The sequence below is a fragment of the Kickxella alabastrina genome (assembly GCF_025024165.1).
Source record: "Kickxella alabastrina strain RSA 675 chromosome Unknown BX661scaffold_15, whole genome shotgun sequence".
NCBI classification, from domain to species: Eukaryota; Fungi; Kickxellomycota; class Kickxellomycetes; order Kickxellales; family Kickxellaceae; genus Kickxella; species Kickxella alabastrina.
This window is the reverse complement of record NW_026251486.1, coordinates 459,821-474,381: the sequence shown is the minus strand read 5'-3', so window position 1 is coordinate 474,381 and position 14,561 is coordinate 459,821. Positions and strand designations below refer to the sequence as shown.

General features: G+C 43.4%; 3 protein-coding genes across 3 annotated transcripts; all 3 read right to left on the bottom strand.

Annotated features, from left to right (window-relative positions):
* Positions 1-160: 160 nt before the first annotated feature.
* BX661DRAFT_171878 (uncharacterized protein) lies at positions 161-1,887 on the bottom strand (the record flags this gene model as incomplete). Its single annotated transcript, XM_051533738.1, has 3 exons — positions 161-265; positions 523-924; positions 1,015-1,887. 3 exons carry the CDS (start codon positions 1,885-1,887, stop codon positions 161-163), a joined length of 1,380 nt encoding a protein of 459 aa, XP_051390848.1.
* A 5,395-nt stretch (positions 1,888-7,282) lies between these two features.
* Positions 7,283-8,947, bottom strand: BX661DRAFT_171877 (uncharacterized protein; the record flags this gene model as incomplete). The annotated part of the gene is made up of 2 exons (XM_051533737.1): positions 7,283-7,529; positions 7,671-8,947. The coding sequence occupies 2 exons, from the start codon at positions 8,945-8,947 to the stop codon at positions 7,283-7,285; spliced, it is 1,524 nt and encodes a 507-aa protein (XP_051390847.1).
* A 2,253-nt stretch (positions 8,948-11,200) lies between these two features.
* BX661DRAFT_199209 (uncharacterized protein) lies at positions 11,201-13,498 on the bottom strand (the record flags this gene model as incomplete). Its single annotated transcript, XM_051538305.1, has 1 exon — positions 11,201-13,498. The coding sequence occupies one exon, from the start codon at positions 13,496-13,498 to the stop codon at positions 11,201-11,203; it is 2,298 nt and encodes a 765-aa protein (XP_051390846.1).
* Positions 13,499-14,561: the final 1,063 nt, after the last annotated feature.

The following is a 14,561-nucleotide window of genomic DNA, read 5'->3' as shown; positions in this document are numbered from 1 at the left end:
TAATACTAAATAAGGCACAGAATTTGAACAACCATGCTAGCTGTTCTTATTAAAATAAGAATTTAACATATTTTCAAACCCGCTGCTATTAGTCATCTGCTCGGGTGTCCAGTCTATGCCGCTGTTGTTGTTGCTGTTGTTGGTGCTACCGTTGCTGTTGTTAGTGATATCGACACTTCCATTGCCATTCCTGCCATTGTTGTAAGCTGCGGGCAAGGGCTGGTCGATGGCCATTGTTGTCAAGGTTGACTGCGACTTGGTCTGACTATAAGCAGCTGTGAGTTTCTCCATCGACGATGCAACCTGCCGGGAAAATTCCTGCGATACACTGTTTTCTTCTGTCCTGGCCGCAGTGAAAAACGAGTCTAGATTAGCGTGTTCGGGAAAAAGCCTGGACCTGTCATAAGAACTCAAGCCATCTATCGCTGGCCCCATCCCGCTCAGCTCAAGGTTTATGTTGTTTCCAGGATACGAATAATCTCTTAGCAGTGACGAGCCAGCAATATTTTGGTCAGTATTTACAGTGAGTGCATTCACATTTCGAGGCTGCGACATTTGCAAATTGGAGTGGTCTTGGTACGACATGACATTAAGAGAACCCTCGGCCAGGGCCTCGGGTGCAAACGAGCTCAGACCGCGTGACTCGGAAAAGATTATCTGGCTGGGCGCTTTAGTCTTGGGCAGCAACTCGGGCGCTTTCTGCGGGCTGCGCGGAGTTGGCGACAATGTCACCTCGTCGCGCTCGGCCTTCTTGACCTTCTGCCGCGCCAGTACGCGCTTCTTCTTGGCAAAGTACTTCTCGCGCTCAACCTGGGCCAACTCCTTGAAAATACTTTTAACCTCCTCAGACTCCTCGCGCCAACTCTTGCCAATAACAGACGATGCTGCTTCAACACTGATTCCGGGCTTCTGCTTCCGAAGGGCCTGGTTTTTGGATTGTCTGTACAAAATAAACGCATTTGCCGGTTTGCGGAGTTCGTCATCCTCATTATCGCTTACATAATATTCACTTACAATGTCCATGTCGTTGCAATCAGCATTTTCGTCCTCGATGGTCTCGTCGTCCACGCAGTCCTCACGAATGACACGATTGGTTTGCATGGATTGGCCTTTAAACTCCTGGCCACGCTGCAACATTTTTGGCGACTTGAGCAGTTTGGTTGATGCCGAGCGCTTCGATACCTTGCCGCTTATAGATGGGGACCTAGAATGGACCAGACTGCCCTTGCTTTTAATTTCCGCTGTAAGCAAATCCTCAGCACTTATGTATCTGTTTTGGCGAGGCGATGTCGCTTGGTTGAACCCGCCATTGGTCATGGCTGAAATCGAAGTTGCAAAGTTGGATGGCAAAGAAGTGAGCAGAGCCGAGTTGTTGTCAATCTGAGGAATTGGAACCGGCTCGGATACTGGTGCACTTGGCTGGGCTAATGACATGCCCATCCCATTCAAACCCAATGGGGAAGTGCTGTCGTAAAATGAAGCGCCCGTCCTGAAAGCTGGCTGCGGTGTCTGTGGAGTCTGCGATATTTCTGACAGAGGGCTAGTCGGCATGTATGGTGGCTGCAAGGTTGGTGGTGACTGTGGCGGTGACTGCGTTTGTGCACCCAAAGACCGTATGTGCCGCGGCAGGTTCTGAGCAATAAATGTGCGTACTGTGGTCAGCATGTGAGTGGGAACCAGAATGGGTGAAAAATTTTGACGAATTTCAAGGAACTGGCGACCGTCGTAGCTGATCATCCCCAATGGCTCATGACGACCGATGACGGGTACGTACTGGGCGCGCTGCTGTTGCAAGCGTCGCAACTGATTGATAACACGGAACTCGGCCTCACTGAGCTGCTGGGCCGCTGGGGTTTCCCCATTAATATGCGTATGGCTGTTAAACATGGTGAGAAACTAATAAAAATTAATAATAAAAAATGTCCTTTGACAAATAAAAAGGTGGCGGGTCAATAGAAACCAAAAATATTAATATTAAAAAGGGAACAGTTGCTGGTATATGGTTAAAAGAAAACTTTTACAAAAAGTCAGTTATGTTTTGTGGCAGATAAGTATAACGACAAATAGCCAGAAAAGTGGTGTGTGTGTGGATGATTGGATGAGTTGGCGTGAAAAAAAGAAATACAAAAATTGACAGGCGGCGATTTGTTAAACAGATAAAGTTATCTTTTAAAAGGTTGTGAAAAATGACAGTGGTTTGTCTTTTCAAAAAGTTCAAGTTTGGGAAGGACAGCGGATGCTCTTTCTATTTAACATAAAATGCACTGACTGTCCATGGGCTGGACAGGCTGTGCTTTTGAAGGCGGTGATGGGAAAATAAAGAAGAAAAAGAGCCTAGCTGACCAGATGCATTATGTGAGGAAATAAGAATAGCAGCAGCACAGACATTGCCTGGTGCAAAAAAATGTACGAACAGGCATCAAGCAAACTTTGGAGTGTCATCCAGTCGACCAGCCGTTTAACCCGCCTAGACAAAGGCCGCATACGCTGAGGATGCAGCGGACAAGCAGACGTGGAAGTCGTTTAACCCGTGCAAAAAATAAGAGCAAAAAATGCCGACATTGAGTATGCAGGTAGCAGCATAAGGGGCATGGCACATGGGGGTGTGTGATTGTGCTGGATTCCAAACGCCCCCCCTTTACCCACCCCCATTATTTCGCTATATCTATTTTGTTTTGCAATGACATGCAACACATCTATTAATTGCATTGCGTCTTTCGAATTCCCCAAACAGTATGACTATTTTTTATCTGCTACAAAGACATCCGCGTGTTGCAATTTGTTTGCCATAGTGAGTGGTATGCATTTGAATTGAAGACTGAATACGAATGCCAGTTTGCATGATTTTTATTCCAAATATACACATCTGCAGGTTAGACGCATTGCTCTATGTTCAGTTGTATGTCAATTGATTTTGGACTCCAATATTTGAAGTTGATTGGCATGTTGTGTTATTATGTACCAGCTTGCTCCGCAGTCCACATATTCGTCATATCCTCTAGCTTAGCAAGCAAGATTGATATATGTAAGGCAAATCTATGGCATTGTTCTTACATACAAATGAGCAAAATGCAAAATATACCAATAATGACAATACTATGGTATCAAGAGCTATTAAAGTTTGTTGCGCACCTTTTTTCAATGGCTAGTACATGTCATGAGAATTTATTTAGATTATGAAAAAGTAAATAAATGCGCACAAACTAAATTGTATGCTCATATCATCTCAGCAGTCAACACTTGTTTGGTACGTTTTGCACATATCTATAAAATGATTTTTTTTGTTATTTTAACCACATGTAATGAGTCACAGTCATTTGGCAAAAGAAAACCCTGATATTGGAAATATGCAGACTATGTCTTATTTGATAGACATGTGGCCTCTAACAATAGAAAATATTTAGGAAGAATACATTTCACGCACATATGACTTGGCTTTAATAGGGTACAATCTAAGGTTTATATCCAGCTGACCGATCACAGATACAGTGGTTTGCGTCAGACCATTGTTCTTCCGGGAGTACCCTATGTCATATGCGTTGATTGAATTCCATTGAAAATTGTTCTACACATTGCAAATCAAATTGCACAATTAAATCACAGCGTTTAGATATTTTTGAGCTTAACACCGCAATATATTTGAAAAACAATTTGGTTGTATCGTATGGTCAAGGGCTCGTTTAGAGCTAATCTGATGTAATGCCTGTTTGTTAAAAATTAATAAATGACATGTTTAAAATTGTTAGCCACAAAGAACGCGCTGACGTGCATAACCCAGTACATAAAAATACACGGAAAAGCAAAGTTCATCTTTTATTGATTTTCAACATATTAAATGCTTTGTAATTATTTTTTGCATTTTATTTGCCATGCTGATGTCGGTAAATCATTTCTATTTTTATTAACAAAACAGAATGTTATAAATTGTTTTAAATACTTTAAAATAAATTATTTGACGACACATGTGAGAATAAAATCTACATTTAATAAAATCCGAATTCGCGGTTGACTAAAGTAAAAAATTAAAACCCATGGATTGACATTTGTAATCATGTATTCAATTGTAGGATCTAAAAAAAGGCCATCATCTCATGGTTGTACAATTGCTTGTGTCTAAATTCTTGCATTATTTCTATGCTATTTGGGTTTAATTTACTTTGTAAATATTATGATTCCATGGATGGGCGTTCATAATTGGATATATTTTTATTACATTTTTAAGAATTATGAATACCACATATTCAAAACAATAAGCCAAAAAACGGTTTTGAAAATGAATATGACCACTGCTGCTTTAATAGTGAATGTTAATATAATTAAATGCACGTTTGCATTTGCTGCCACAGGTAATGTTTTTTTTACTTTTTTATTGTTGATTTTTTTTGACAAAACATAAACCTGTCTATATTTTTACATTTTCAACAAACATATGCAAACAAATAAAACTAGTAATGCAACACGTACTTGCAATTTGTTTTTTGGAAATTCAAATGTGTAACTATATATTTAAAAGCACACCTTTGGCCACAAACGCACTTTACTCGGGGGTTTACATTTTACTTAATGATAGGCCTAATGCATTTGTATAAAATGTAATTTATCAAAATAGCATTAGCTATATTTTATGTAGGTATGCATGCAGTTTTTTTAAAATATACACTTGTTTTTAGCATCTGTTTTATTTACAGCCAGGGATAGCATAATATATAATACCGGGCAAATATGCGTGCACTGCTTTGTTATGTTGTTATGCAGTGGTCAAAAATTCAAGCGCAGAGTAAAACCGGTTCATATTTCCACAACAATTCCCTGTTTTCTTAAATTGGCAAGGGCTACACCAGCAGTTGCTGCAACCAATGTAATTGATTTTTACAAAATGACACGGCGTTTCACGCTTTGTTTATCCTTGTACATTATTTTTTTCAAATTTTTTTTTTACAAAAATGCAAATGTTTTCTCTCACATCTGTAAATATCAGTCTTATCTCAAATCTGACAATGTATCTGACCAATGTCTGCTGATACAGATAACCTTCACAGTGTATTGCTCACACTCGATTGCATAGAAGCAAATCCGTTTGCAAAAAATGTGATGGGAAAACTATGCTAGCTGTGTGGAGGATGTAATGAGCAATTCATTATTTGTTTTTTGGTGTTTTTAAAATATATTAAAAATTGGGGTGAAAGATATATTTGGCTTTTTTTGTGGCAGGACTTTTTCTCAACCGCATATTGCTGCAAATACTAAAAAAAAACATGTGGGTATATGCAGCTGACAGTTTAAAAATATTTACATACAATGTTATTTGTGCTGTTTTTTTAAAAAAAATTAATGCGTAGACGCATAAAATTAAAAGTTATATAGCCGCAAAAATGTGCGGAAATGTGAAATTGCACCAAAATGAATTCAAATTATTCGTACGCTGAATCCGCGTGAATCAACATTAACCAGTATCAATTTTCTAAACAGCTATCAAATGCATTAAACAAAAACAATTCATTAATGCTATGTCAATTCTCTGCACCAGGTCATGCACTTTCCAAAAGCAATTGGTACAAAAAACTTGCTTTTTGACACGTATCCTTTGTTTGTACATCCAGATGATATGCATGAGCGTAGTATCATAAATTTCTACTTTCACTCATACTAACAAAAAATAGTACACCCACAATGCCTATACGGAAGTGAAAGAGGTTGTTGCTTTTGATGCCGGGGTCATTGGGTTCAATGCAAATGCATATGCATGGTCATGACAAAATAAAAATGGCAAAGGGTATGCAGCAGAAATGAAAAATGTGAAGAGAAATAATGAAGCATAAAGCTTTTGGCACAACTGCTTTACGCAGGTTAAAAAAGAAAAGCCTATGGCATGTGTACGAGTTGGGTGTTGTGACTACCTAATGTATGCATGATAATGTCGCTTTTTTTGTTTGTCTGAAAAGGGAAATGCCAATAATGACAAGCAAATACGATTTTTTTGTGGTAAATCCAAATCAAGTTAATTACGCCAGCCGAAATTAAATAGCATGCGATTTAGCCTCCTGGACTGCCTCAAATTCGTCAAAAAATATTTACGAGTGGGAGAGTGCGCGAATAGGGTGTGAATATGTATATGCATAGTGTCTAAAATAAATTATAATAAAGTGTAGCGTAGGAAAGAAAAAGAAAAGAAAAGAAATTGAGAATTAAGAATCCAGAAGAAAAAAACAAAACAAAAGTAAAAATTCAAAGAATGTTGGAAATTATCATTATATATACTTTTCTAAACTGTCAAAGATGCCCTGCAAGCAATGTGTTTTTACTGTTTAATGTCAAAAGATGTCTGTTTCTACAATTAACAGGTCATGAGCAAAACATAAATCTTCACGTGTCCAATTAAATGGATAAATGTGCTTGGAAGTCTTCTACAATTGCTTGCATTGTAAATATTTCCAACCTGTTTTGAAATGTAGAATTACTTTTTTGCCTTGGCTAAATTGTAGTTGTTCTGGTCACTTGAGAATAGAAAGGTGTAATTTTAATTAAATAATGAGCAACAGGGTCAACACAATTAGTGCAATAGAATTTTACCGCTTGATTGCTATTAATGAAATTGGGACTGGACCCGCGCTGTTTTCGTAGTAAACACGGCCTTGGATGTTTATTATACAATTAGAAGACTGGAACATTATTAAATGGCTTTAAATTATTAGCACGTAAAGTTTGAAGTGCACATCTTTTGTTTTGGCCAAGAAAAATAGAATAATTTACATTGTGCAATAATACAATTGTAATGCTTCAAAAATAAATCTTGAGCTTGCACACAGTGCGGTCAATAGTGTGTATATAAAATATTTAAACACAGGAGACTCAATCAGATCAAAGTGCATAGGCTTTGTATTATAATAAAATATTACTTTTGTAAAATGCGCTTGTAATTGCTATTGTACAACGCTCGGCACATTTAATTGCAATTAAGATTTGGCGTGCGTACCTCATGCACAATTGTAATTGTACTTTTCTAACGTGCAAAATTTGCTATTACTCAATTACAACCAATTTATGCGTGCGCGTAGAATAATTACATACTATGGCATTTGTGATTTTGATAATTGACCTTTATTAACTGCTCTTATAATAATCAATGTTAGCAACTTTGCCAGTAATAAACTCCAAAATATTGAATTAGTTGCATTGTGCGAAAAAAATTTATGTTGAACCCCGAATAGAAATTTTATATTTTAAAAAGACCAATAACTAAGCAAAGATCCAAGGCTCTTTTTCATCTTTACTTTGGCGGTTGTCAAAAGTACTGAAGTGTATGTATGTTATCTTCGCTTTCTGGATCGACGACCGCAATATCAGGAATGGATGGAAGAACGCCGGTGAGGTTGTTTGGTGTCCTGGTGGGCGCGCTAATTCCAGAATTGGCAGGATGGGAATTTGAAAAGTAGCTGTTTGCTGACGACAACTGGCCGGGTTGAGGTCGCACCGGCTGATTTTGATCCGTCAAGTAATCAATTTGATTATCCGCGCCCGACGCAGGGGTGCTGATATATGTTGTGGAATGCGAGGTACGAGTCGTATCCGTGCTGTTTAAAAAATGGCTCAGATTCCACGAGCTTGACACTGGCATTTGGGTTTGCACGGACCTGTGCATTTGCGAGCCAGATGAATGCAAGGACACAAACCTTGACTGCAACGCGGGATTGCTCTGCATACTTGGCCCATCCGTGTCCATGAGCGAGATTGATGGTCCACCGAGTATAGCTTGTGTCCAGTCATAATTACTGGATGTAATATTTGGAATATGCAGTGGTATGTGCGAGCTAGAAACGGAGCTGCCCATGTCAAGTGGAATCCCGGCGGCTGTTGCAAACGTTAACGCAGCTGCAGTATTGTTGTGACTATTTCTAGCATGCTGGTAAGCTGTAATAGCCTTTGAAGTGGAGTCAGGATGACAAACGGGACTGATATTACTATTGTCCGAAGTGGCCAGCGCTGCAGCGGAAGTGGGCGGGCTCTTGAGCGTTTTTTTTGTTCGTTTCCTTCCCTTCTTTGTTGCCTCCTTGTAGGTGTCCTTTTTCACCTGGTACTCGCCCATCTCCTCGTCAGCAAGCTGTTTGTAGTAATCCTTTTGAGCTTCTGTCATAGAACGCCACACTTTTGATGCCATCTCCGAGATATCCTTGGCCATGTGCTTTTTTCCTGTTGCCATGCACTCCATATGGAACTGGCGCCTGAAACGAAAGAATGCGTTCTGCGGTTTTTTTGGCTTGAGAAGTTCTGCCTGGCTATCCTCCTCTCGAATTCGTTTCAGCAACTGTGTCGATTTCTCTATGTTCATCTGTGTTGGCAGGATGCTCAAATCAGCCACCGAAAGATTGGTCAAGTTGCTGCTGCCTGCAAAATCGTCGGTAAAGCTATCATGGTCCTTTGTGTTCTGAACTTTTGTAAACTCTTCAGCGGCGGTTAAATGCTGCTGCTGCTGGCCAAATGCTGAACCCATGCTAAAATAGCTGTTGATAGCCTGGGACGAGTCATGACTGGGTGCGGTGCTGCTGCTCAATATGTCAGAAAACTGCATAAAATTGCTATGACTGTTGAGCGTCCAGTCTGTGCACCCATTCGACATATCCGTGTTGATCTCACTTTCAACGACCATATCGGCGCTGGAGGCATTGCTTGCAGACCTAGATCGAACAGAATTGTTTTCGGGGGTGTCAGCGACCTCTTCGTTGTCTGGATTGGAAACGTCTACCAAAATGCACCCATTTGGGGGTATGTGAAACGATGCTGGAATCATGATCAGTCGCCGGTCGGAGGGCAGCAGCACAGTCACCGGTGTGTAGCTGACACCAGGTCTTCTTGGAGCACTTTCGTTGCTGGAAAACTGAGCTAACTCTGGATACTCAATGTGAATCCTCTGTAACGGCTGTGGCGCGTATAAGTGCGATGACTCAGACATTGAGGACAATAAAGTAATACAGATATGGTATATGCAAATAAGAAAGGTATTGATAGTGCACGGAACAAAAGTTGAGTAGTAAAAATGCGCGGCAGGAGTGTTGTCCAAAAATAAAAATAAAAGGGAAGTTTGTGTACAATAAAATGTAGAAACCAAATAAAATGCAAACGTTAGATAACAATAAATAAAACAAAAGTACTTGATGCAAAGATAAGGTGAAAAGTGCAAATGCGAGGTCAGTGAATGAATTGAGAAATATAAATGTGATTGTTGAGCAAATGAGGAATAAAAAAGCGGATTATAGACTGCCGACCAAACCCTTTAAATATGCAAAGTGTAGAGTTCCTACACTTTTGTTCTTTTTTGGAAATTGATTCTATATTAAAAATATCCTAGTAGAAAAATATATCAATGAATGACTAAAAATAGTATATTTCGATGAATTTGCTCGCTTGGTAAAGAAGGAAACGTTCAAATGACAAGAGTGATATCCAGAGTGCAAAGAAAACAGGTTGTTGTAAGAAGAAATATGAAAAATATGGCAATGTATTTCGGTCCATGTAAACCATGTAATAAGGATAATAAGAATGTCTTTGATGGTGGTTTGAATACTAAAAGGATATAAGCATATGGAATCGCAAGAAAGGAAACGGGTAGTTTTCAGTTCGGCCGGAAAAGCGCAATCGCTTGTCTATATCAGCATAAAAAGCTTGACATTCGTTTGAGAAGAAAAATGTAACGCAGCTAAAAAAGAATGTGCAGCCTCTTCTCTAAATTTATTTTATCCTTTTGAACGAGAAACGTGCCTGAATTACTGAGCTTGCAGCTGAAATGGCAGCGGATTTGGACTAAAGAAAAGCCTTTGGCAAGGATACAAAGGGCGTGGCTATCACGGTATATGCAGCATGTGATTTGTTGGGGTTTTTTACTTTCGCATATTTATAGCAGAAAGAAGGATAGCAGTGAAAGGCGATACACGTCAAAGCCCAAAGCCCAAATGCCAAATGTCAAAGGTGAATTGAGCAGATGTGCTACGCTTTCGAGGGTAAAACCAAACACAAAAAAAGAAAGACCCGGTGATTCCGGTGATGTGTGTATGGCAGAAAGAGCGGCGGTTGCCGGGGACAAAGATGGCCATATGTCATGCCATGCAGGCAGACGTGCATGAAGTCACTTATCCTGCACTAGTCGCCTGGCATACCTTGCGCTGCCTCTTATTTTCGTCCGCCAAAATCTAAAGCAAACAAAGTAGAAAGCGGCATATGCGAGAGCAAGAAATGGAAAAAGAAAGCTTTAAATGCGCTCAGCTTGTGTTTATTTCTCGATGCTACTCAACTCAACAAAAATTTAGAAATGGCATGCAGAATGCATTCACTCAGGCCATCGATCTCGTGAGATTGAACTAATTAATTAGAAGGCGAATAACATAATATGTTTTTGACAGCAAATGCCATTCCACATTGATCGCATTTGTTCTGAGAGCATTATAATCAATATCCGAGAAAGATGAATATGCATAACTCACGTGAATGCTCTCTCATTTCTTCGTTGCATCCTTTGTAATAGGAGCAGCGCCCTGCTTGCCATTAGACACACGGCCCAAATTGAGAAAGGAATACCCTGTCGTTCAGCAGCATGTCCGTTTTTCATTTTGCAAATCTTCGAGTCTTTAGCAGCAAACAATAATAATTATATTGTAGCAGCTGCTGTAGTACATATGGAGAAGGGATTGCAAGCAGACAGTTGCATGTGTAGCCAGAAAAAAAGAAAAACAATGCAAGAAAATCGCACATCTACCGGTTTTGTCTGACCGCAATGTTACTTTCTATTAGCCATTTATAGGTCTTAGTTATAGGCGTATCAGTCGATCAAGGCATGTGCCAGCTGCATATACTGGAATTTTTCATCCCGAGAAAGCTTCCCTGAGCTGAACATTGCCCACAAAGTATAAGCATAAACACCGATGGCAATGGATGCGTTGTCACAGTAAAACCCCTTCATTACATATCTTCAGCCGAATAAAAAACTAACAAAAACCCGACGTGTGTGCACTTCTTGGATGCACAGTGGGCTTGTGGAGTACGAGTTTCGATAGCCCTTCTGCCCTCTGCCAATTTGAAAGCAAATTTGTGCTGTGTATATGAGCTGCTTATTCTACTGTCGAAATAAAGCATGTTTCGGGATGATACAAATACAAATACAAATGCAAACGAGCTTTTAAACATCAAAAAATCACCAATTGCGAACGACAAGTCACTGGTTATTACACTCAATTGGCTTGTGGGAACCGCGAGTGCTTATGCAGATATCGTCCGAGGCTACCACTGTGGTGTTATTAGCAATGTTGTCATTGCTGCTGCACTCATGTGGCTGATAGGTTTTCCCATGCTTGTGTGCATTCCCAAGCGTCGCAGTGCCATCGCCTTCAATATTGCTGATGCTGTCACTGCTTGCTGCCACGGTCTCTGGTGGCCGTACTATGCCTAGAGCGCCCAAACAAGACTTTAGCCCGCGATCGGCAGCGTTGTTGATGTCGCACAGATCCTGCGCCTCAGCAGCCAGCGGCTTCGGCGGCGAGGGGCCTAGAGTGCTGCAAGGGCCTTTGAAATTGTGCCCCGAATTGCAAGGTGTCTCTTTTCCAAGAGAGTTGTCTTGAATGTGGCGCCGTTTAGACACCTTGGATTTTGATGGAGATGACAGCGGCTGCGCTTTGTTAATCTTTGCAAAGTTGGAATTGATCATAAATCCCAGGCCCATAGGGCTGCGCTTCATCTGGCTCGGGCTCACGGAATCCGGGCTGGCGCCCAGAATCGTCCGCTTCCGAGCAGGCTGTGTGAGCGGCGTACCCTGCGGCGAATCCGCATACTTTTCGCCCGCCTTGGCCGCTTGCCAGAGCGCATCGTGGTCGGCCTTGATGGAGGCCAGCTCACCAAGAGCGCGGTGAAGCTTGGACTCGGACTCGGCAGCTTCGCGCTCAAGATCGCGAGTTCTCTGTATCTCGTTAGCCCGCAGCAAATGTGCTGTGCGCAACTCGCGCTGCAACTGGTCGCGTTCGGCAGCAATTTGTTTAACCTTGGCCCGCAAGGCCGTGACAAGCGCCGTGCCATCGGCCTCGGACCTTGGGCCATTAGCAGACATGACGACATCAACCGACCTGCGCTGCTCCATGCTGGCCCATAGGAGAGCCTGCTGCTGGCACTCGGCCTCGCCAAGCGCTGCTTCAAGGCGCTTCATCCGCGCCTCGCTGGCCCCGGCCGCCGCCAGCTGCGTGAGCCTGGCCACCTGCTGCTTCATCCGCGACTGCGTGTTCAGCGCTCGAACGTACGCGCGCTTCAGGGATGTGTACTCGAGGGCCAGGGCACGCTGCTGGGCCACCGCGTTATGTCGTTGCAAATCGAGCTCTCCGAGGAGGCTGGTCGAGGTCTTCTCGCTCTTGAGCTTTATTGGGTCGTTCAGCTCGTTGCTTTTGTCCAGCTCGGCCAGACGTGCCTCAGCCTGCGCCAGTGCCTCGCACGTGCTTTGGTGTGTCTCTTGGAGCTCCTGCAGCGCCTCCTCGCAGCCGAGCCAGCGCCCGCGCATGGGCTCCCACTCGTTGACGCGCTCCTCTTCTATGCGCTGCATCTGGCTCCTCAGCAGCTCCAGTTCGGCCTGGGCAGTGCTGCAGCGCACGTGCATTTCGTCGGCCCGCTTTTCGGCGCGGATGCGCGCAGCAGCATCCTGGGCCTGTCTATGCTCTGCCAGCTGGCTGTTGCTTACGGCCTGCGCCCCGACCTTGCGCTCCTCCTGGTGCTCTACCCACCGCTTGGCCCAGAACGTGCGCTGCTCGTCCAGCTCCTGATGCAGCTGTGCCTTTTCCTCCTCCAGCTTCTCCATGCGCCTTTGCGCGTCGTCGGTGTTCGCCATGGAGTCGCCAGCTCGACGCAGCGCCGCTGCATGCTCTTGCCGCAAGCTGTACACCTCGGCCATAAGATCCTCGCGCTCCGAGAGCAATTCGTCAGTGCGCTCTTGCGCCATCTGCAGTTGCGCTTTCACCGGCAGCACGTGCATCTTGACCCATTGCCGCTCGTGCTCGTCAACCGCCGTCGCACCGTTCTCATTGACAGCCAACGTCTGCTCCTGGCAAGCAGCATCACCTCTCTCGGAGAGATGCTGCGCTGCCATACTCCGCCCCCGGCCATACAGCCGCGAGGACGACTGGTCGTCAAATTCGGTTATTCTTTGTTGGGCGTCGGCTAGCTCCCTCTGCACCCGTTCATAGCTGTCCTGCAGCTGCTGATTTGTGTCCACCAATTCCTGCCCCACGGTAGCCGCCAGAAATAAGTTCTTCTCCTTCTCCTTCAGCATCTGGTATGCCTCCCTCAGCCTACCCCTCAAGGCACTCTCGTCCAGGCGCTGTAGAGCTGGCGTGTTAAATGGCGATAGGCCCGAAAGGAATCGAGATTGTGGTGTGATCTCATCGACGCGCTGCAGCACTCGGCGCATGGGTGTCACAAACTGCGAGTTCGGCTGCGCGCCGCGCGAGTTTTGTCGCGTGGGTGTCTCTGGATCCATGTCGGCTCTCAACAAGCCTGCGCTATGTGTTGTGTTCAAATAAGCTTATGGTTGGGTATATACAAAGCAGTCACTGGCTTGATGTATGGCACAATTTGAAAAATGAAATAAAATAAAAGTACAGTCGAGTTCATAAATGGAATGTTGGGAATTAAAAGGTAAATTAGAAACTGATGTGGAGCAAGGGTGCGGTAGTCCAGACCAGGTGTTCTTATGACTCGCTGCAATTCACACTATTGTGTTTGGCGTTGGAAATGAAAGAAAAAACAAACCAACAGATCGATTGTAGTGGCTCAAATTAAAATCATTCTCACCAATTAAAACACGTAATTTGTCAAGGCAGTTTTTTTTCGCACGCGTAATGGGCAAATTTTTTCATGTTTACGCGTCAAGCTGTGTGCGAAAAAATACAGGCTTCGAAAGCTAGTTCAGTCGTATTATAAAAGGAGGATGCGCTGCCCACCAGTGTACCAGATTAATGGCGGTTCTTCATCTTGGATTTTTTATTATTTATTATCCTCTCTATCTTACCCCTTGCTTTTATTATTTTTGCTCCTTCATTTTTCATTACGCATACACACACTAACTGACTAACAATGCCCACTGTCTGCAACAACAGCGGCCCGTTCCTGCGTGTAGCCCGCATCACCTCTTCCGCCAAACTGCCGACCCGGGGCAGCAAGCTGGCCGCCGGTTATGACCTATACGCATCCGAGCCCCTAACCATAAAGGGCCGCGGCCGCGGGGTCGTCAAGACCGGCATTAAGATTGCCATTCCCGAGGACTCGTACGCACGCATTGCGCCACGGTCCGGTCTTGCAGTTAAGTTTGGCATTGACACGGCCGCTGGAGTCATCGACTCTGACTACCGTGGCGAGATCATGGTTGCTCTGTTCAACAATGACGACAATGACTTTATGGTCAAGCCTGGAGACCGCATTGCTCAGATGATTCTCGAAAGGATTTACACGCCGGTGGTTGAGGACTGCACCGACGAGGGTCTCGGAGAGACTGAGCGAGGTGTGTGTGGATTGGGGTCTACGGGTGGCTTCTAAGTCTTAAA